The following is a 21,336-nucleotide window of genomic DNA, read 5'->3' as shown; positions in this document are numbered from 1 at the left end:
GTAACACATACTGTTAGAAGATGGTACTCTTATAACCATAGGCCTGAAGTGCTGGGTGGTCTAGGATCATTTATTTCCCATCATGGCTTCTGAATAAAAATATTGTTTTGCTTATCTGAAACCGAAAGGTCAACTAAAACTAACTGTGACCAGATGTATTATTACACATTCATTTCTTTATTATTCATTATTTAATAACACATTATTTACAGGATGAGCAATGAGAGAGAGAGAGAGAGAGAGAGAGAGAGAGAGAGAGATGCATGCGTGTCGGACAGAAGTAGTGGGCCGCACAGTCCAGTGAAGGCTTCCAGTTGAGCAGCCTGTTTGAGTTGTTTTTAGGCCCGCCATTTAAGTGGAACAGCAGAGCAGTACACCAGAGGTACGAGATTTACCATAGATCACTGCCTTCCGAACTGAAAGAAAAAGACACAAAAAGTCAGTACCTCAAACTCACTAAACTCCAGTGATCAAACCTAGATATTGCTATTCATTATTGGCACTACTTTTTGGAATTTCAGAATGGACTGACACATTGCCACTGCAGTGTGTGGATGGGTCATCATGGTTTGGGTTAATTCCACAAATTGAATTACCTCTCCCTGTACATTCAGTTTAATTCAAATTCCAGGTCAGTCATTGAATTCAGAGATAATTCAATTCCTCTCAATTCTAATGTTAGATAGATTGTAATAAGTCAATTCCCAATTCAATATTATCCCCACCAATTCCACAAATTCAAATTCAATTCCCGTAGGCTTTCAGGCTAGTCACTGTTCAGACAGTTATACTGGAAATTTAGAAATACAAGTTTAAATAATTTAAATGGTCGAATTACCGACTGGGGGAACCCCATTGATTGATTTTGTTAGTCACTCTCACTCAGATGTCATACATGAAAATTCTCTCCACCCTATGGCAAAATATGTAGAACTGCAGCAAATTAGCTGTAAAATTGCTCATTTTTCTCTCCTCCCAATGGCAAAATGTGTAGATTTGCACAAATTTAAATGTAAATCTTTTCTCTCCGCTGTCAAAATGTTTTCCTTGCAAGGTGTGGGGGGGGGGGTTCCAACAAAATGTAGTTTAGGGGCCCTAAAAGGCTAGGGCTGGCTCTGACTGTATGTGTGGGTAAAGATGTGGGTATGCAGACCCTGTAAGGACCGACGCCGGAGATGAGAAGCAGGTACGGGGAGTCAACATTTAATAAGGAACAGACATGAAACAAGACAGGAACAGCATTAGCAAATGAACGACGTTCGACAATCAATGCTGAAGCGGGGAACAGAGCAGGGGAACAGACAGATATAGGGGAGGTAATGACAGAGGTGATTGAGTCCAGGTGAGTCCAATAATCGCTGATGCGCGTGACGGGGGAAGGCAGGTGTGCGTAATGATGAAGTCAGGAGTGCGTAATGCTGCGGAGCCTGTTGCCCTGGAGCGCCAGGGGGGAAGAGCGGGAGCAGGCGTGACAGACCCATGAACCACTGCGTCTCCTTATGATGAGTTCAGATTTTTTGTGGCCCCCACCCCCATCAAAGTTGCCGATCCCTGATTTAAAACATATCCTGCTGTCAATGTTTTATGCTAAGTGCATTAGCCAGGGAAATGTACAAATACTGATTTCCAATTCAACTCCAATTCAAACAGTCCAAACAGTCTAATTCCACTTCGATTACAATTCCATAACTTGAAGATTGTTGAATTTCGCATTGAATTCAACGTAAATTCTCCACGTCATGAGTGAATTCAAGAACTGAATTGGAATTTCAAATTAAATTTGAATTGACCCCAACCCTGTGAGTCATGTTGATATATTCAATGTATGAGTATATTGGAACACATAGGAGAAGCAGTTATTTTGTTATTCTCTTCATCCTCTCACCGTGGTGTTAGGTCGCCTTCTGACTCGTCTCCAAACAGCAACCACGCCATAGCTGACTCAGGGGAAGACCTCTTCCCATACCTAGTGTACACAGAGAGGCCATCACTGTTACTGTATGTCACCAAGAAATATACATTGCTTGCTGGAGTGTGCCTACAGGGGTCCTATGACCATATCATGTCCCCTTGTGGCCATGAGTAGCCTGCCCACCTCATAATCTACAGCCCCATGAATTCAAAGACACTAGTACCTCAATTCATCTTTCCGAGATCCCTTGTGTCCTATCTCCTCACCTTCTTCTCAACCGTATTGGAGAAGATCCAAGGTCCTTCCCTTCGGACCTCCCTCTCACATGCGTTTTGAGAAGAAGGCGAGGAGAGAGGATGCTAGGAATCGAGGAAAGATTCATTGAGAAAGAGTAAAAGTGTCAAGAAATTAGACATTCTAAGTGCTTATACTCTACTCGGTGTACTCACTAATCACCAATGCCCTTTTTATTTCCAGAGACAAGATCACATATCTCTTATAGCTCCAAACAAGGAGAGATTTCCAATGCCCAATGCTCAATAAGGCAAGCAACCCTCAGCTCCACAGACAGCACCAAGGCTTTTAAAATATCTTTACTGAAGTCAATGCCTGGCAATTGTGGAGTGATTCTCCCTTTGTGTGAGAACAGAGGGGCTGAACTGCATGGCACACAGCCCTTGCAGTGCATTGACAGCTCCAGCCCTTTTAATGATAGACTCTGCAGTTTTTAGATGTTTAATAGGAGACTGGTTCAGGTTCCCTCAAACTCTACACGCCTACATGAAATCTCTCTCTGAGCAACAGACGTACCTGCACAGATACATACGCACAGATGCACAAGCAGGCAATCATATGCACACACAGATGCAGACTCACCATGCATGCATGGACACACAGATTCACACACACACACACACACACACATATATAAAACTGCTGATATCGTTGTCCAAAGGGAGAAGACGCATGTTTCTGAGGACTTTTTATTGTCGACAGTGACAAAAATGTCAATGTTGTACGTGCATAGAAATGTAAGTTGCAGGGGGGTTTTACTGGGGATTTCACATGTTGTGTAAAAATAGGTAATTGCCACTACTTACTTAATGTTACTTTGATAAGATTCAGCCATATGTTCTAATGTTAGTAATTTGTTAATGTTATTAGTATTCTTTAATGTTACAGTTGCCAATGCTGCTTTGTGTATTGTTTATCATATGCAGTGGTGACCTGTTTGCATGTTATTTTGGCATTAATACGTGTCACATATCAGTTTGCAATGTAAATAAAAATCATTGAGTTAAGAAAGCCTCCATACAAACATGGTCTCTTTTTTGCTTTCTTGAGTAAGGAAGCTCCAAAATGCAGGTGTTTCAGCATAGCTCAGTGCTTTCTGTGGTGGTGGTGGAGCAAGCGGAAAATACAGAGCGTAGGGGTTGGTAATGTTCTCTAGTTGCGCCGTGATTGGCTCAGTGTTCTGTCACTCATGGGGACACCACGTCACTGCCAAATCTAACAGTGGAAAATTCAAGCCCCTTGGGTGATGCCATAGAGTTACATTAGCCTGTTAGGGCAAGGGGGCAGTATTGACACGGCTGGATAAAAAACGTACCCGATTTAATCTGGTTACTACTCCTGCCCAGTAACTAGAATATGCATATAATTATTGGCTTTGGATAGAAAACACCCTAAAGTTTCTAAAACTGTTTGAATGGTGTCTGTGAGTATAACAGAACTCATATGGCAGGCAAAAACCTGAGAAGATTTCATGCAGGAAGTGGCCTGTCTGACAAGGTGTCGTTCTTGTTGTCTCTGTTTATTGAAGAGTGAGGATCTTAGCTGTCCCGTGACACTTCCTACGGCTGTGCCATAGAATCTCAGAAGGCGGCAAAATGCTGAATCGTGGCTTATCAGGCTCTGGCTGAAAAAAAGTAGCGCGTTTGGGTAGTGGCTGGTTACAGTACTGTGAGACTCAGGCTCGTGCCCGCGTCGACCGAAAGCTTTGTTTTCTTTCCTCTGTTTAGCTAAATGAACATTCCCGGTCAGAATATTATCGCTTTTTTACGAGAAAAATGGCATAAAAATGGATTTTAAACAGCGGTTGACATGCTTCGAAGTACGGTAATGGAATATTTCGATTTTTTTTGTCACGAATTGCGCCATGCGCACGACCCTGATTTACCATTTCGGATAGTTTCTGGAACGCACGAACAAAACGCCGCTATTCGGATATAACGATGGATTATTTTGGACCAAACCAACATTTGTTATTGAAGTAGCAGTCCTGGGAGTGCATTCTGACGAAGACAACAAAAGGTAATCAAACTTTTGTAATAGTAAATCTGATATTGGTGAGTGCTAAACTTGCCGGGTGTCTAAATAGCTAGCCCGTGATGGCTGGGCTATGTACTTAGAATATTGCAAAATGTGCTTTCACCAAAAAGCTATTTTAAAATCGGACATATCGAGTGCATAGAGGAGTTCTGTATCTATAATTCTTAAAATAATTGTTATGCTTTTTTGTGAACGTTTATCTTGAGTAATTTAGTAAATTGTTAGTGAATTCGCCGGAAGTTTGCGGGGGGTATGCTAGTTCTGAACGTCACATGCTAATGTAAAAAGCTGGTTTTTGATATAAATATGAACTTGATTGAACAAAACATGCATGTATTGTATAACATAATGTCCTAGGGTTGTCATCTGATGAAGATCATCAAAGGTTAGTGCTGCATTTAGCTGTCTTCTGGGTTTTTGTGACATTATATGCTAGCTTGAAAAATGGGTGTCTGATTATATCTGGCTTGGTACTCTGCTGACATAATCTAATGTTTTGCTTTCGTTGTAAAGCCTTTTTGAAATCGGACAGTGTGGTTAGATTAACGAGAGTCTTGTCTTTAAATAGCTGTAAAATAGTCATATGTTTGAGAAATTGAAGTAATAGGATTTTTAAGGTATTTGAAAATCGCGCCACTGGATTAGACTGGCTGTTGCGTAGGTGGGACGAATTCGTCCCGCCTAGCCCAGAGTGTCACGTCCTGACCAGCAGATGGAGCTAGTGTTTTAGTTTTGGTCAGGACGTGGCATGTTTGTGTTGGGTATGTTTGTATTGTTGATTGGGACTTCCAATTGAAGGCAGGTGTGTTGAGTTGCCTTTGATTGGAAGTCCTATATAGGTGTGTGTGTTTTTCTTTGGGGTTGTGGGTGGTTGTTTTGCACTGCGTTTTTTAGCCTGCAAACTGTTGCTGCTGTCACTTTTATTGTTTCCTGTGGATGCTTTACTCCTTTTGTTGGGTAATTAAAAAATGAGTATTCACATACCTGCTGCGCCTTGGTTCATTTCAGAAGACAGTCGTTACAGAACCACCCACCAACACAGGACCAAGCATCGGAAGAAGGCTGGCGATGTAAGGGAGACCGAGAGGCACCCCCAATAATTTTTTAGGGGGGGGCACAAGGGGAGTTTTGCGGGGCAAGAATGGAGCCCCAGGCCAGCTCCCCGCACTAGCATGGGGGTGCGTGTTCACAATCTGGTACGTCCAGTACCAGCCCCACGCATCAGGAGACTAGTGCGTCATCCCAGCCTCGCCAGTCAACAGTCACCAGAGCCGCCCGCCAGTCAACAGTCACCTGAACTGCCGGAGTGGCCAGACTGCCCTGAACTGCCGGAGTGGCCAGACTGCCCTGAACTGCCCGAGTGGCCAGACTGCCCTGAACTGCCCGAGTGGCCAGACTGCCCTGAACTGCCCGAGTAGCCAGACTGCCCTGAACTGCCCGAGTGGCCAGACTGCCCTGAACTGCCCGAGTGGCCAGACTGCCCTCCGGTCCAGCCCGAGGGGCCCTCCTGCCCTCCGGCCCAGCCCGAGGGGCCCTCCTGCCCTCCGGCCCAGCCCGAGGGGCCCTCCTGCCCTCCGGCCCAGCCCGAGGGGCCCTCCTGCCCTCCGGCCCAGCCCGAGGGGCCCTCCTGCCCTCCGGCCCAGCCCGAGGGTCCCTCCTGCCCACCGGCCCAGCCCGAGGGGCCCTCCTGTCCCCCGGCCCAGCCCGAGTGGTCCGTCTGCCAGGGTCAGCCCGAGTGGCCCGTCTGCCCGGCACAGCTATCGGCGCCATCAAAGTGGGCGACGCCGAGGGTGGAGCGAGGTCCACGGCCTGCACCTGAGCCACCTCCAGGATAGGTGGGTTGGGGAGGGAGGGTGTAGCACAGTGCCGTCGGTGACGGCAGCCACCCTCCCTTCCCTCCCTTATTGTTTAGGGGTTATTGTTTATGGGTTTTTTGTTGGTGTTTTTCTGTTGGTAGGTGAAGTAATAGGATTTTTAAGGTATTTGAAAATCGCGCCACTGGATTAGACTGGCTGTTGCGTAGGTGGGACGAATTCGTCCCGCCTAGCCCAGAGTGTCACGTCCTGACCAGCAGATGGAGCAAGTTTTTTAGTTTTGGTCAGGACGTGGCATGTTTGTGTTGGGTATGTTTGTATTGTTGATTGGGACTTCCAATTGAAGGCAGGTGTGTTGAGTTGCCTTTGATTGGAAGTCCTATATAGGTGTGTGTGTTTTTCTTTGGGGTTGTGGGTGGTTGTTTTGCACTGAGTTTTTTAGCCTGCAAACTGTTGCTGCTGTCAAGTTTATTGTTTCCTGTGGATACTTTACTCCTTTTGTTGGGTAATTAAAAAATGAGTATTCACATACCTGCTGCGCCTTGGTTCATTTCAGAAGACAGTCGTTACACAGAGAGGTTAGAAGTGCCCATCCAAGAGGGCTCAAGGTCAATGGTCACAGATAAAATTACATCAAATGACGTTATATCTACAGTAACTTTGATTGGACTAATCATGTCAACATTATAATTTCAAAATCTTAGCTAGCAGTCATCTACATTAACCTCTATGGGACCGGCGGGACGAATTCGTCCCACCTACGTAACAGCCAGTTGAATCCTGTGGCGCGATTTTCAAAACCTTTGAAATGCTATTACTTCAATTTCTCAAACATATGACTATTTTACAGCTATTTAAAGACAAGACTCTCGTTAATCTAACCACACTGTCCAATTTCAAAAAGGCTTTACAACAAAAGCAAAACATTAGATTATGTCAGCAGAGTACACAGCCAGAAATAATCAGACACCCATTTTTCAAGCTAGCATATAATGTCACAAAAACCCAGAAGACAGCTAAATGCAGCACTAACCTTTGATGATCTTCATCAGATGACACACCTAGGACATTATGTTATACAAAACATGCATTTTTTGTTCAATCAAGTTCATATTTATATCAAAAACCAGCTTTTTACATTAGCATGTGACGTTCAGAAAAAGCATACCCCCCGCAAACTTCCGGGGAATTTACTAACAATTTACTAAATTACTCACGATAAACGTTCACAAAAAGCATAACAATTATTTTAAGAATTATAGATACATTACTCCTCTATGCACTCGATATGTCCGATTTTAAAATAGCTTTTCGGATGAAGCACATTTTGCAATATTCTGAGTAGATAGCCCGGCATCACAGGGCTAGCTATTTAGACACCCGGCAAGTTTAGCCTTCACCAAAATCCCATTTACTATAACAAAAATGGTCTTACCTTTCCTGTTCTTCGTCAGAATGCACTCCCAGGACTGCTACTTCAATAACAAATGTTGGTTTGGTCCAAAATAATCCATCGTTATATCCGAATAGCGGCGTTTTGTTCGTGCGTCCCAGACACTATCCGAAATGGTAAATAACGGTCGTGCGCATGGCGCATTTCGTGACAAAAAAATTCTAAATATTCCATTACCGTACTTCGAAGCATGTCAACCGCTGTTTAAAATCAATTTTTATGCCATTATTCTCGTAAAAAAGCGATAATATTCCGACCGGGAATCTGCAATTAGCTAAACAGCCGAAGGAAAATACTGCACGGGGTCGAATCAGGCACGCGCCTAATTCCATTGTCCTCTGATGGGCCACTTGGAAAAGGCGATAATGTGTTTCAGCCTGAGGCTGCCTCGTCATCGTTCAGGTTTTTCCCGGGCTCTGAGAGCCTATTGGAGCCCTAGGAAGTGTCACGTTACAGCTAAGATCCTGACTCTTCAATACACAGAAGCAAGAACAACGACACCTTGTCAGACAGGCCACTTCCTGCATGAAATCTTCTCAGGTTTTTGCCTGCCATATGAGTTCTGTTATACTCACAGACACCATTCAAACAGTTTTAGAAACTTTAGGGTGTTTTCTATCCAAAGCCAATAATTATATGTATATTCTAGTTACTGGGCAGGAGTCGTAACCAGATTAAATCGGGTACGTTTTTTATCCGGATTTGAAAATACTGCCCCCTAGCCCAAAGAAGTTAATCAAGTCAACAATCTAGTGGCAAATCATTTTTAATCATTGTCATATGAAGAGAAATAATGATAAGAAATTATAGATAAAACGTATTGGTGCTCATCGGCCATTGGACATAAAGATTACACAACAAGTTGGAAATCGCAAATTCAACAATGAGTGGTTTGGAAGGAATCAGTGGCTTAATGCAAGCATTGCAAAGCCATCACTAGCCTGCTATTCAGTGGAGTGGGTGTGTAGTCCCAATTCTCGGTTTAAGGTTCTCTTTCCCAAGCTTAAAATGATAAACATTCAACACTGGCCATGCTGTCACTCCAGTATGATTTCTGCCACGCTCAAAACAACTGTTAACTCAGAACTGGGAAGTCTGACTTCAGTGAGTTCAGGACAAATGGGAACTCAGGTAAAAACGAGCTCCGACTGGGAAAATACGTTTTGAACGGTCATCCAACTTGGAATTGTACGTCTGGAACTTAGGCCTGTTTCTAGAGCTACGACCTGAAGATCACTGAAATCATCATGAACGATCTTGTTTTTTTTTTAATTCCCAGTTGTCTTCAAAGCACCACAAATCCAGAGAATGCCAGACTTTGTTGACAAAATTTGCCCACAAGAAGGACCGCTGCGCCACCTTCCTGTTCAAGTGAGCACAGAACAACAAGTTGAGTCCAAAAATGTAATGTATGCCGCTGCATAAATTATGTAATATGCCAGGAAGATATGTATACTATAGCTAAGAAAAAAATACAAAGTGCATGTTGTGAAGTAAGCTGTTAGTAGCCCATGTGCCTCACCCTAATAATTTGGTTTATTTTCCCCTCTTAATTTTGCCTACTGTTCTGACTTGGTGGTGCACATGTAGCAAATAGTCTGTTTTAGAGAAATGTAATCATCAAATATTGTAAGAGCTTTCATTGTCTGCACATATGCCCCCTTTATTTATCCTACGGTTCTGACTTGGTGTACAAAGAGAACACTGTAAGAACAGCCCATGTTCTGAATTCTGTTGCTGTACATTTCAAAAGTGCTGAACAAATAGTTATATTGACTATGTCCATCCTAGCTCGTTTATTAATGTCTTAATTGAAATTCCGGATGGCCTCTTATCCGCTTGTCGTCCCCTTATGCTACAGTTCCTACATCTCAATTGACATTAGAAACCACATTTGTTTAAGCAAGTCAGCCATATCAGCTGTGTTTTTTTAAAAGGCAGTAAATGAGGCTGAATGAACAGTTTCGCTGCCAGACAAGGCTCCGCTGATAGCCAGGTGTAGCAGTGGTAAGATGTTGGGACTCTGTTGTTGGGACAGCTTTATGTAGGCCCTAACAGTTTGTGGGCACCGTTTATCACCATTATAGTGCAATTAATGTATTGATTAGTGTTGTGTTGTGTTGTGTAGTAGCTTTGCTGGCATGCATCCCCCCAAAAAATGTTTTTGGTTTGCCCCACCAAGATTTACACGCTAAAATCGCCACTGATTGTATGCAGTATTATTCCGACATGCCATAAGTGTTATTGCATTGGTTGCAAAAGTACTTTTGCAGAAGTGGTTTATTTGTTGTATTGTTAAGCATAGTCTTTTGAAAGTACACGCTACCACAGCGTTTTCCATAGTGACCTTTATTAAGGTGTTTTATTGCCATTGGCGAGCTTCTAGAGACATCCCAGACAGTTCTTGGAGCTTGCTCATGCGCAGAGTAAATTACAACCCTGTGGTACCAGGGCAGCTCTTATAAGATCTCAGCCGGGCAGATTCTCACACAAGGCTGGAGAGAGAGGCTGCCATAAATCTTGACCCTTTGTCAATCCAAGTAATTGGTTTCTCTCTCTCCAAGAGGTGAATGTTTATGTTTATATTGATGCTGATAGTTATAACTCTTAACTAATTATGTTTAGTATGTGTTCATATCTATGTCTTATAGAACCACAACAATAAGATTCTAAGTCATTCGTTTTACTAAATCATATAAATATCCTCAAATGTAAACCGCTGTTTTTGTGTGTGTGTGGTGGTGACTATCAAGAGTACAGCACTATACTGGGGAAAACCAAACCAATCAGTTATAAGTATATAGCGGGTGAGGGCATTCACATTGACCACTCAGACGGGTGAGGGCATACCAGCCAATCGTTTTTACGTGGTACTTCTAGATGGATTAATTAACTAACAGTTTTTACAAGGTCCGTAATTTCTCCAGATTTAGTGACCAATAGTTTTTACAGCTGTACTGAGAGACAGGGGCAATTCCTGTTGAGCTTTCCTCTTGCCCCAAGACACAGAGACAGGACATGCACTTAAGTTAATGCCTACTTTTTTTCTATCCAACACACCAGTCATTGGAGATCACACATGCACTGTACAGCAGTGCATCATTGCCTACAGCAGTCCTGCCCTTAGGTTGAGGGAATAATGATAGCAACTCATTATAGATCAGTATAATGAAGCCAGACCAGACCAGACAAGTAAGGTATATTTGCCGGTAATAGCACATCTCCATTACCCAGACCAAGGTCTCAGTGGAGCCATTATAGGTCTCTATCGCTGAACTCTATCCCTCTACGCAAGGTTGCTCAGTGATGGAGCAAAACCAGGCTCCTTTCCTTTCCATACCATCATTAGTTTTAATAACTACACTCTGTGATCTCCAAATACAAATCTCTCTGCTGCATATGTGGTTTTCCAAAACTGGAATTAAGTTATGTTATCACAGTGTTCAGAACAACATGCTGGTCGGAGAGCCAAGAGATCATTATCCTCAGGCTTAGTTAAAATATCCTCAATAGAAAATGTTGTTGTCATATGCACATCTTTAAAAACTTAGGTGCTGGGCTAATAAAGAATATTTGTAAAGAATCATCATGAATCACAGAGGTACATATGGTCATAAACGATTATAATCGGAAGAGTAAAACCCACAAATTCAGATAAACAAAAAGTTCCATATCAGATTTTGCATATAGTTTATGAGTTGGCACCACATATTTATGAACAGCTGTGCCTGGTGTCCTTTGTGGTGTGCTATCTCATGAACTGACATGATGTATTCAGGTGAGAGGACACCTGGGGCAGTTGATTCGTGACTTGCCCTTCGTGCCCGCTCCCATACCTTATAATTTTGTATTTCTTTGTGACTCATTTGTATACAGGTAGAGCAGACAAGCCACATCCCTGATTGGCAGATGACTGGCAACCCTGATTAGAAGCAACTACTGCTCATCGGTTGTTCTCTACAAATGCTGTTTTGAATTAAAATAAAATTGTACCTACACACTGAAGAAGGCTGTAATGCTGAAACGTCTGTGTAAACTATCCCTGATGCAATTAAAATAATTTAAGTAAGCTTTATGCAACATCTTTTTGAGTGCGAACCCACTTTCTGTTCATAAAGGATTATAAAGTGCCTTCGGAAAGTATTCAGACCCCTTAACTTCTTCCACATTTTGTTAGATTACAAAAATAAAATCAAATAAATATTACATTTACATAAGTACAGTACTTTGTGGAAGCACCTTTGGCAGCAATTACAGCCTTGCGTCTTCTTGGGTACGACACTACAAGCTTGGCACACCTGTATTTGGGGAGTTTCTCCCATTCTTCTCTGCAGATCCTCTCAATCTCTGTCAAGTTGGATGGAGAGCGTTGCTGCACAGCTATTTTCAGGTTTCTCCAGAGATGTTCGATCAGGTTTAAGTCTGGGCTCTGGCTGGGCCACTCAAGGACATTCAGAGACTTCAGAGACATTCAAGACAACTCCTGCGTTGTCTTGGCTGTGTGCTTAGGGTCATTGTCCTGTTGGAAGGTGAACCTTCGCCCCAGTCTTAGATGGATGGAGTGTGGCTGGAGTGTTTACGGACATATTCAATCTCTCCCTATCCCAGTCTGCTGTCCCCACATGCTTCAAGATGTCCACCATTGTTCCTGTACCCAAAAAAGCAAAGGGGACTGAACTAAATGACTATCGCCTCGTAGCACTCACTTCTGACCTCATGAAGTGCTTTGAGAGACTATTTAAGGATCATATCAACTCTACCCTACCTGACATCCTAGACCCACTTCAATTTGCTTACCGCCCCAATAGATCCACAGATGATGCAATCACCATCGCACAGCACACTGCCCTATCCCATCTGGACAAGAGGAATACCTATGTAAGAATGCTGTTCATTGACTATAGCTCAGCATTCAACACATAGTACCCTCCAAGCGCATCATTAAGCTTGAGGCCCTGGGTCTGAACCCCGCCCTGTGCAACTGGGTCCTGGACTTCCTGACGGGCCGCATCCCTGGTGGTGAAGGTAGGAAAAAACACCTCCACTTCGTTGATCCTCAACACTGGGGCCCCACAAGGATGCGTGCTCAGCCCCCTCCTGTACTCCCTGTTCACCCATGACTGCGTGGCCATGCACGCCTCAAACTCAATCATCAAGTTTGCAGACAACACAACAGTAGTAGGCCTGATTACCGACGAGACAGCCTACAGGGAGGAGGTGAGGGCCCTGGGAGTGTGGTGTCAGGAAAATAACCTCTCACCTAGCGTCAACAAAACAAAGGAGCTGATCGTGGACTTCAGGAAACAGCAGAGGGAGCACCCCCCTATCCACAATGACGGGACCACAGTGGAGAAGGTGGAAAGCTTCAAGTTCCTTGGCGTACACATCACTGACAAACTGAAATGGTCCACCCACAGAGAGAGTGTGGTGAAGAAGGCGCAACAGCGCCTCTTCAACCTCAGGAGGCCGAAGACATTTGGCTTGGCACATAAAACCCTCACAAACTTTTACAGATGCCCAATTGAGTTCATCCTGTCGGGCTGCATCGCCGCCTGGTACGGCAACTGCACCGCCCGCAACCGCAGGGCTCTCCAGAGCCCCACGCATCACCGGGTGCAAACTACCTGTCCTCCAGGACACCTACAGCACACGATGTCACAGGAAGTCCAAAAATATCATCAAGGGCAACAACCACCAGAGCCACTGCCTGTTCACCCAGAAGGCAAGGTCAGTACAGGTGCATCAAAGCTGAGACCGAGAGACTGAAAAACAGCTTCTATCTAAAGGCCATCTATCTAAAGGCCATCAGTAGCACATTAGAGATTTGAAATCACTGGCCACTTTAATAATGGAACACTATTCACTTTAATAATGTTTATATATTTTGCATCTCATATGTATGTACTGTATTCTATCCTATTCTACTGTATCTTAGTCTATGCCACTCTGACATTGCTCTCTCAAATATTGATATATTCTTAAATCAATTCCTTTACTTTAGATGTGTGTGTTTTGTTGTGAAATTGTTAGATTTTACTTGTTAGATATTACTGCTCTGTTAAAGCTAGAAACACAAGCATTTTGCTACACCCGCAATAACATCTGCTAAACATGTGTCTGTGACAAATACAAGTTGATTTGATTTGATTGGAGCACTTTGGAGCAGGTTTTCATCAAGGATCTCTCTGTACTTCGCTTTGTTCATCTTTGTCTCGATCCTGACTACTCTCCCAGTCCCTGCTGCTGAAAAACATCCCCACAGCATGATGCTGCTACCACCACGCTTCATCATAGAGATTGTGCCAGGTTTCCTCCAGATGTGACGCTTGGCATTCAGGCCAAAGAGTTCAATCTTGGTTTCATCAGACCACAAAATCTTATTTCTCATGGTCTGAGACTCTTTAGGTGACTTTTGGCAAACTCCAAGCGGGCTGTCATGTGCCTTTTACTGAGGAGTGGCTTCCGTCTGGCCACTCTACCATAAAGGCCTGATTAGTGGAGTGCTGCAGAGATGGTTGTCCTTTTGGAAGGTTCTCCCATCTCCACAGAGGAACTCTGGAGCTCTGTCAGAGTGACCATCAGGTTCTTGGTCACTGCCCTGACCAAGACCCTTCTCCCCTGATTGCTCAGTTTGGCCTGGCGGCCAGCTCTAGGAAGAGTCTTGGTGGTTCCAAACTTCTTCCATTTAAGAATGATGTGTTCTTAGGGACTTAGGGACCTTCAATACTGCAGAATTGTTTTGGTACCTCTCCCCAGATCAGTGCCTCGACACAATCGTGTCTACGAATGATCATATGGCCGTGTATTCCATCAGTTTCCAATGTCATCATTTTTTTTTTACTGTTGCCTAGGTTTTAAATTGGATGAATTTGTATATAATCCTTTGACCATATGTACCTCTGTGATTAATTATGATTGACTATGCACAAAAGTGAATTATATATTTTGGGATGTGAGCACACCTGTTTGACCTGAGGAAGATCCATTTCAATTGAAACGTCAATAAAGTGGCGAATTGGGAGCATAAACAGTGTGTGGGCCTTCCTGTTCATTATTAGTTAACATATCCCCCATAACTTCTCCTGTGACCTTTGCTATAGTGGTCATTTGACCTCTTAAGATTATCAGCAAAATCTGATTGGAATTTAGGGAGGGGCATTTTTAAATTTTTTTTTTGTATTCAAATTGAATGAAGGGACATGTTATCAATATATTGGTTGTTAGTAGGAGCTTATGCTTCCTTCAAACCCAATAGGCTGAAATGTTTGCTTTGTTAGAGTGCTGACTCACTCACCTCTGTCTAGTGATGAGGTTTATGTAGTGTCGCAGCGCCGTGTTGTATCTGGCCCATTCCTCCGGAGGCGCGTTGTTGTCGGGGCTCACAGGCTTGGGCGGGTAGGCATCTGCGAAGGTGCCCAGACTAACCAGCACGCACACGAGGAGGGCTACGAGGATCAACCAGGGTCTCAGTATGATGGCCATCTGTAAATAAAGACTGTAGTCAAACATTTCCCTGGAAACTGCTGGACATAGTTTTGTTTTAGGTAAAGCTTTTTGATGAGTAAGATGAGTAAGATTTTATATTTTTGAATGGAGGATTCATTAGAGACGCGTTAGCAGGTGCTCTGTCTATGGTGCCAAAATGTGTGCCAAAGTTGTTTACGAAATAAATAAATTGGTCTTCAACCTATTGATTTTATAGTGCTAGGGAACATTCTGGAAGTGTTAAGTAATGATAATGAAGAATCGCTTTTTACTCTAACATTCGGACTTGCTACGCCTATTGGCCGTTCTTGAATTGCGGTGGCAGTTGCGTCCCTTGCCTTTGCAACAATGAAAAACACTTTCAAATGACAAACAGTTACACATGCATGTTTTTGTTTATATTGAAGTGTTTATCAATGATAAAACAATGCCACAAAATGTTATGTTTATACATTGTTTAAAGTTCTGTGGGCAAGCAAATTGGCTTGTCCCAATAGAGACCCAGTATAATTTTAGTATCATGTGTTGGGGATTTAGAGATATCTATCTATTATTTTGAATGCTAGAATGTAAATACAAGTACTTAATATATTGCATGAATCAATAAAAAGGCTATTATTTTATATATATATATATATATATATATATATATATATATATATATATATATATATATATATATATATACAGTGGGGGGAAAAAGTGTTTGATCCCCTGCTGATTTTGTACATTTGCCCACTGATAAAGAAATGATCAGTCTATCATTTTAATGGTAGGTTTATTTGAACAGTGAGAGACAGAATAACAACAAAAATATCCTGAAAAACGCATGTCAAAAATGTAATAAATTGATTTGCATTTTAATGAGGGAAATAAGTATTTGACCCCCTCTCAATCAGAACGATTTCTGGCTCCCAGGTGTCTTTTATACAGGTAACGAGCTGAGATTAGGAGCACACTTAAAGGGAGTGCTCCTAACCGCAGCTTGTTACCTGTAAAAAAAGACACCTGTCCACAGGAGCAATCAATCAATCAGATTCCAAACTCTCCACCATGGCCAAGACCAAAGAGCTCTCCAAGGATGTCAGGGACAAGATTGTAGACCTACACAAGGCTGGAATGGGCTACAAGACCATCGCCAAGCAGCTTGGTGAGAAGGTGACAACATTTGGTGCAATTATTCGCAAATGGAAGAAACACAAAAGAACTGGCAATATCCCTCGGCCTGGGGCTCCATGCAAGATCTCACCTCGTGGGGTTGCAATGTTCATGAGAACCGTGAGGAATCAGCCCAGAACTACACGGGAGGATCTTGTCAATGATCTCAAGGCAGCTGGGACCATAGTCACCAAGAAAACAATTGGTAACACACTACGCCACGAAGGACTGAAATTCTGCAGCGCCCGCAAGGTCCCCCTGCTCAAGAATACATATACATGCCCGTCTGAAGTTTGCCAATGAACATCTGAATGATTCAGAGAACAACTGATGAAAGTGTTGTGGTCAGATGAGACCAAAATGGAGCTCTTTGGCATCAACTCAACTCGCCGTGTTTGGAGGAGGAGGAATGCTGCCTATGACCCCAAGAACACCATCTCCACCGTCAAACATGGAGGTGGAAACATTATGCTTTGGGGGTGTTTTTCTGATAAGGGGACAGGACAACTTCACCGCATCATTTGACGGGGCCATGTATTGTCAAATCTTGGGTGAGAACCTCCTTCCCTCAGCCAGAGCATTGAAAATGAGTCATGGATGGGTATTCCGGCATGACAATGACCCAAAACACACTGCCAAAGCAACAAAGGAGTGGCTCAAGAAGAAGCACATTAAGGTCCTGGAGTGGCCTAGCCAGTCTCCAGACCTTAATCCCATAGAAAATCCGTGGAGGGAGCTGAAGGTTTGAGTTGCAAAACGTCAGCCTCGAAACCTTAATGACTTGGAGAAGATCTGCAAAGAGGAGTGGGACAAAATCCCTCCTGAGATGTGTGCAAACCTGGTGGCCAACTACAAGAAACGTCTGACCTCTGTGATTGCCAACAAGGGTTTTGCCACCAAGTACTAAGTCATGTTTTGCAGAGGGGTCAAATACTTATTTCCCTCATTAAATTGCAAATCATTTTATAAAATTTCTGACAGGTGTTTTTCTGGATCTTTTTGTTGTTATTCTGTCTCTCACTGTTCATATAAACCTACCATTAAAATTATAGACTGATCATTTCTTTGTAAGTGGGCAAACGTACAAAATCAGCAGGGGATCAAATACTTTCCCCCCCCACTGTATATATATATATATAAAATGTGTCCCTAAGTGTTATGTAATTGGTGTTTAACACTTTAAAAATCACTCATTACAAAGGATATACAAGGACCTTGAGCATTCCCTCCTGTGGCAAACAGTTTTTGAGGGGGGGGTCTTTATTAATGAAAATGATTAACTATTCACACCCTTTTAGTATGTCATAAATTGTAGGATTCCATTGATCATGTGGTGAGTCTAAATGTTACTCAATGTAAATGATGGAAAATTACATTGTGAGCAAAATTATTAATCATATAACTTTAGTAAATTAAGGGTTAAAGGGTTAATTAATTACCTTAGATTTGGGCATTTGTTGCCTCCATTTAAGAAAATCCTCAATTATCAAAAATGCGTCATAGGTGTTATCGTCATTGGTGTTACTACTCCTAGGGTGAAGTCAGCATAAGTGGGACACTTTTTGGTGAATCACTATGTATAAAATCAAAATCAGCCTACCTTACTCAACTAATGTTTATTTCAATTAATGAAGGTTGTATCTGCATGTTTGTGATGAAACAAGTTGATAGTTTATTATTTGGTGGATGCTACCATCCCTAAAACAACATCAGACCCCTACTTTTGCTAAAGTGTGTCTTTCAGTTGTAGTGGGACACTTTTGTAGATTTTTTATTTAACTAGGCAAGTCAGTTAAGAACAAATTCTTATTTACAATGACAGCCTAGGAACAATTGGTTAACTGTGTTCAGGGGCATAATGACAGATTTTTAACTTGTCAGCTCAGGGATTCAATCAAGCAACCTTTCAGGTTACTGGCCCAACGCTCTAACCACTAGGCTACCTGCGGCCCCACTTAGTAGATGAACTGGGAAACTATTTTCTCATTAGACACATTAATGTCCCACTTTACCTGTCACTTATTATAAAATGATCAATAACACTTTGCAGGGGCTTATAGATAACACACTCTCCATGCCCTTACAAAATTGATTTGGGGACATTCCAAGCTCTTCATGAAAATCTAACTAAAGGACTCTGGAGTCCGCACAGCTTTTACTTGATCCTGAAACAGCTCTATTATTCCCCAAATTTTGTCCCCTTTCATAAATGTAACCTCTTTTCTATCCTTACTTTCCTACATGCCATTGTCCTTTGTTTCCTTTCTTCCCTACCCTTGTTATTTTTCTCGCATTCCTTCCAATGTTATATTATTGTTATAATATGCTGTTTATGTGCTATATAGTGTCTAGAATACATTTTGAGATATTAAAAACGACTAAAACAACATATTTTAAAGGCCTAGTGCAGTCAAAAAACGTATTTTTCTGTGTTTTATGTACAGTGAGTGTACAAAACATTAAGAACACTTGCTCTTTCCATGACATAGACTGACCAGGTGAATCCAGCTGAAAGCTATGATGACTTATTGATGTCACTTGTTCAATCCACTTGAATCAGTGTAAATAAAGGGGAGGAGACAGGTTAAAGAATTATTTGTAAGTCTTGAGACAATTGAGATTGTGTATGTGTGCCATTCAGAGGGTGAATTGGCAAGACAAAATATGTGCCTTTGAACGTGTCAAGAAATGCAAAGCTGCTTGGTTTTTCACCAATTTCCCGTGTGTATCAAGAATGGTCCACCACCCAATGGACATCCAGACAACTTGACACAACTGTGGAAAGCATTGGAGTCAACATGGGCCACATCCATGTGGAATGCTTTCGACAGCTTGTAGAGTCCATGCCCCGACGAATTGAGGTTGTTCTGAGGGCAAAAGGGGGAGGTGCAACTCTATATTAGGAAGATGTTCCTAATGTTTGGTATACTCAGTGTATATCTCCACGCTATGAGGTTGGAATAATGTTGTGAAAATTAAGACGATGCCCTTTTAGTGTAAGAGCTGTATGAAAAGGCCGCCTGAAATTTCTGCCTGTTTTAGTGGGATGGAGTTTTAGACTTCCGTGGTGACATCACCATGCAATAAATGAGTTAATAGACTAATAGGTCTAATAGGTCTATTACAATAAAACGTCACAATAAGGTGCAGAGCATTCGATTTGCCTGCAGGGGGGCAAGGAGACTCGCAGCTCGGGTAAAACCATTGACAACTGCGTGCCGTTATCAAGGGATTTTTAAGTAAGTGTTAACTATTTGGTTGTAATATCATCACCTCTTGAAGAGCATAGTCAAAACTAAAATGTGTAGATTATTCCATGCAAAACAATTGCACACATTTAGATCTATCATCAGAGTTATAGGCCTACAGCAAGTTACTGCATGCTTTTCATGATCAGTAAACATCATGTAATCATGATCATGATCATGTAATTTCAGATATGTGAGGGTAACCTCACCATATCTGTCAATATTGGCCACTATTAATTGCATATTTGAGTGATATAAAACTGAACTATACCTGACCAATATGAATGGTTTAGGTTCATTTCCCATCCTTTGTGGGGTCTGCCTGTCAAGCAGCAGTAGGGCGCATTTGCCGATGTAACGGTACGGTTTCAATGCCTTCAGAAAGTATTCATACCCCTTAACTTACTCCAAATGTTATTTGTTTAATTATCTATAGTGGTGATGACAGTAGTTCGACTGACACCTTTACCAGGACGATGTCAAGCACTTTCCAAAAGCCTTATCTCTGATGAAGCAAGCTAAGAGACACATTGTTTGCTTTAGCTAGTTATCTAGCTACATGCCAACTGGATCTGGCTAGCCTGACTTAACTGAAAATACATGATCAAATGATGTTTGCTGATTGCTGTAAAACTCTGATGACAGAGCTAAATGTGGAATAATCGGAAATGCGTAGTTCTGACTATGCTCTTCAAGAGGTGATGATATTAAAACCAAGTAGTTATAATGTTTATTTAGAAATCCCTTGAAAACGGCATGGATTTGTCAATAGTTTTAGCGGAGCTGGGGTCTCCTTGCCCCTCAGCAGCCGAATCAAACGCTACTGTGAAGTTTTATTGATAGCAAAACATAAGAAAGAGAGTTCCAAACCTCTCTGCCAATAACAGCTCATTTTCAGTTGTTCCCTCCCCACTTAGACCACTCCCACACAGTCTTAGCAATAATTGAAAACAATCACAGTATGGTACTTCATTGTTAGAAATGATATGATATTGAGACAAAAATGGCTGCATTGGACATTTAATGTATTTTTGAATATCTAAAGGAAATTGCATTTATATTGATTAACAGATGTTTTGTGCACAGTACACATTTAGCAGAAACCCAATAGCATGTGTTGTGATTGGGTTGCAAAATGACCATAGTGCAGGACATTCAAACAGAATGCCCTACTACACCTGTCGGATATACTACAAAGCAGGATCAAAGAGTTAGCCAGATAACTTTTCTAATTGTTCTGAAATAACTTGAAAGATAAGCTTGAAATGGGCATGCTCTAACTGACTCAAAAACCCCAAACTCTAAGTTTAGCTTTCTTAATGAACCTGAAAATCAAGTTATTTCTGGTTGTTAATCAAAATTAGCTAGCAAATTCATTGATCCTGCTTTGTAGTATACTACTCTGATGTCTCACTAATTCTGACTTCACTTTACTGGTGGCACAATGTTATCATAATGGTAAAATATCATCAAGCTGCCATATTAATTTATTTAGAATTGGAAGATACTCACATAGCCTACATTTGAATAAATAAAATAATATATAAGATTTCTTTCCTTCTAAAATGCTTTGCCCAAATGCTATCGCAATTCAAGAACGACCCAATTGCTAAAACTACCACAACAGTCAAAACCTCCCAAACTCAGCCTTACATTCATAGTCTCAGAAAGAAAAAACTCACTTTTACTCACTTCGCGGCAGGCTTGCTTCACCGGTTTTCACTTGGTTCTTGTTATGCGTCTTGTTTTGATTCCCAAATCCCGAAGGTTTATATAGGCAAGTCTATGTGATGCGCGCGCCATGAGATACAGTAGGAGCATCCAATGAAAACCACACCCCTATTATTTTTAACAATAGTCATTGGCCAGCTGGTGATCACAGTGTTGTGTAACAAATGTTTATGACAAATTGACTGTATCAATAACGCGCAATAA

The 21,336-nt window shown here is 42.0% G+C and overlaps 1 protein-coding gene across 2 annotated transcripts; it reads right to left on the bottom strand.

Moving 5' to 3' along the window:
• Nucleotides 1-184: 184 nt before the first annotated feature.
• Nucleotides 185-21,138, bottom strand: LOC106578324 (peptide Y). 2 transcript variants are annotated; one of them, XM_014157008.2, is made up of 4 exons: nt 21,094-21,135; nt 14,805-14,992; nt 1,886-1,966; nt 185-416 (listed from the first exon to the last, which is right to left on the bottom strand). In XM_014157008.2, exons 2-4 carry the CDS (start codon nt 14,990-14,992, stop codon nt 392-394), a joined length of 294 nt encoding a protein of 97 aa, XP_014012483.1. In that variant the 5' UTR covers nt 21,094-21,135; the 3' UTR covers nt 185-391. The 2 variants fall into 2 exon arrangements, with proteins under 2 accessions (XP_014012483.1, XP_014012482.1); XM_014157007.2 differs by having other exon boundaries at nt 186-416; nt 21,084-21,138.
• Between the last annotated feature and the right edge of the window lie 198 nt (nt 21,139-21,336).

Source organism: Salmo salar, chromosome ssa19, assembly GCF_905237065.1.
Source record: "Salmo salar chromosome ssa19, Ssal_v3.1, whole genome shotgun sequence".
NCBI classification, from domain to species: Eukaryota; Metazoa; Chordata; class Actinopteri; order Salmoniformes; family Salmonidae; genus Salmo; species Salmo salar.
The sequence above is the reverse complement of the archived record's forward strand: the minus strand, read 5'-3'. Positions and strand labels throughout refer to the sequence as shown.

Coding starts and splice junctions, on each gene's coding strand:
- LOC106578324 (XM_014157007.2), bottom strand. CDS start 14,992: ATGGCCATCATACTGAGACCCTGGTTGATCCTCGTAGCCCTCCTCGTG. Junction 1,967..14,804: donor AACCTCATCACTAGACAGAG/GTGAGTGAGTCA, acceptor TGTGTACACTAG/GTATGGGAAGAGGTCTTCCC. Junction 417..1,885: donor GAAGGCGACCTAACACCACG/GTGAGAGGATGA, acceptor TTTTTCTTTCAG/TTCGGAAGGCAGTGATCTAT.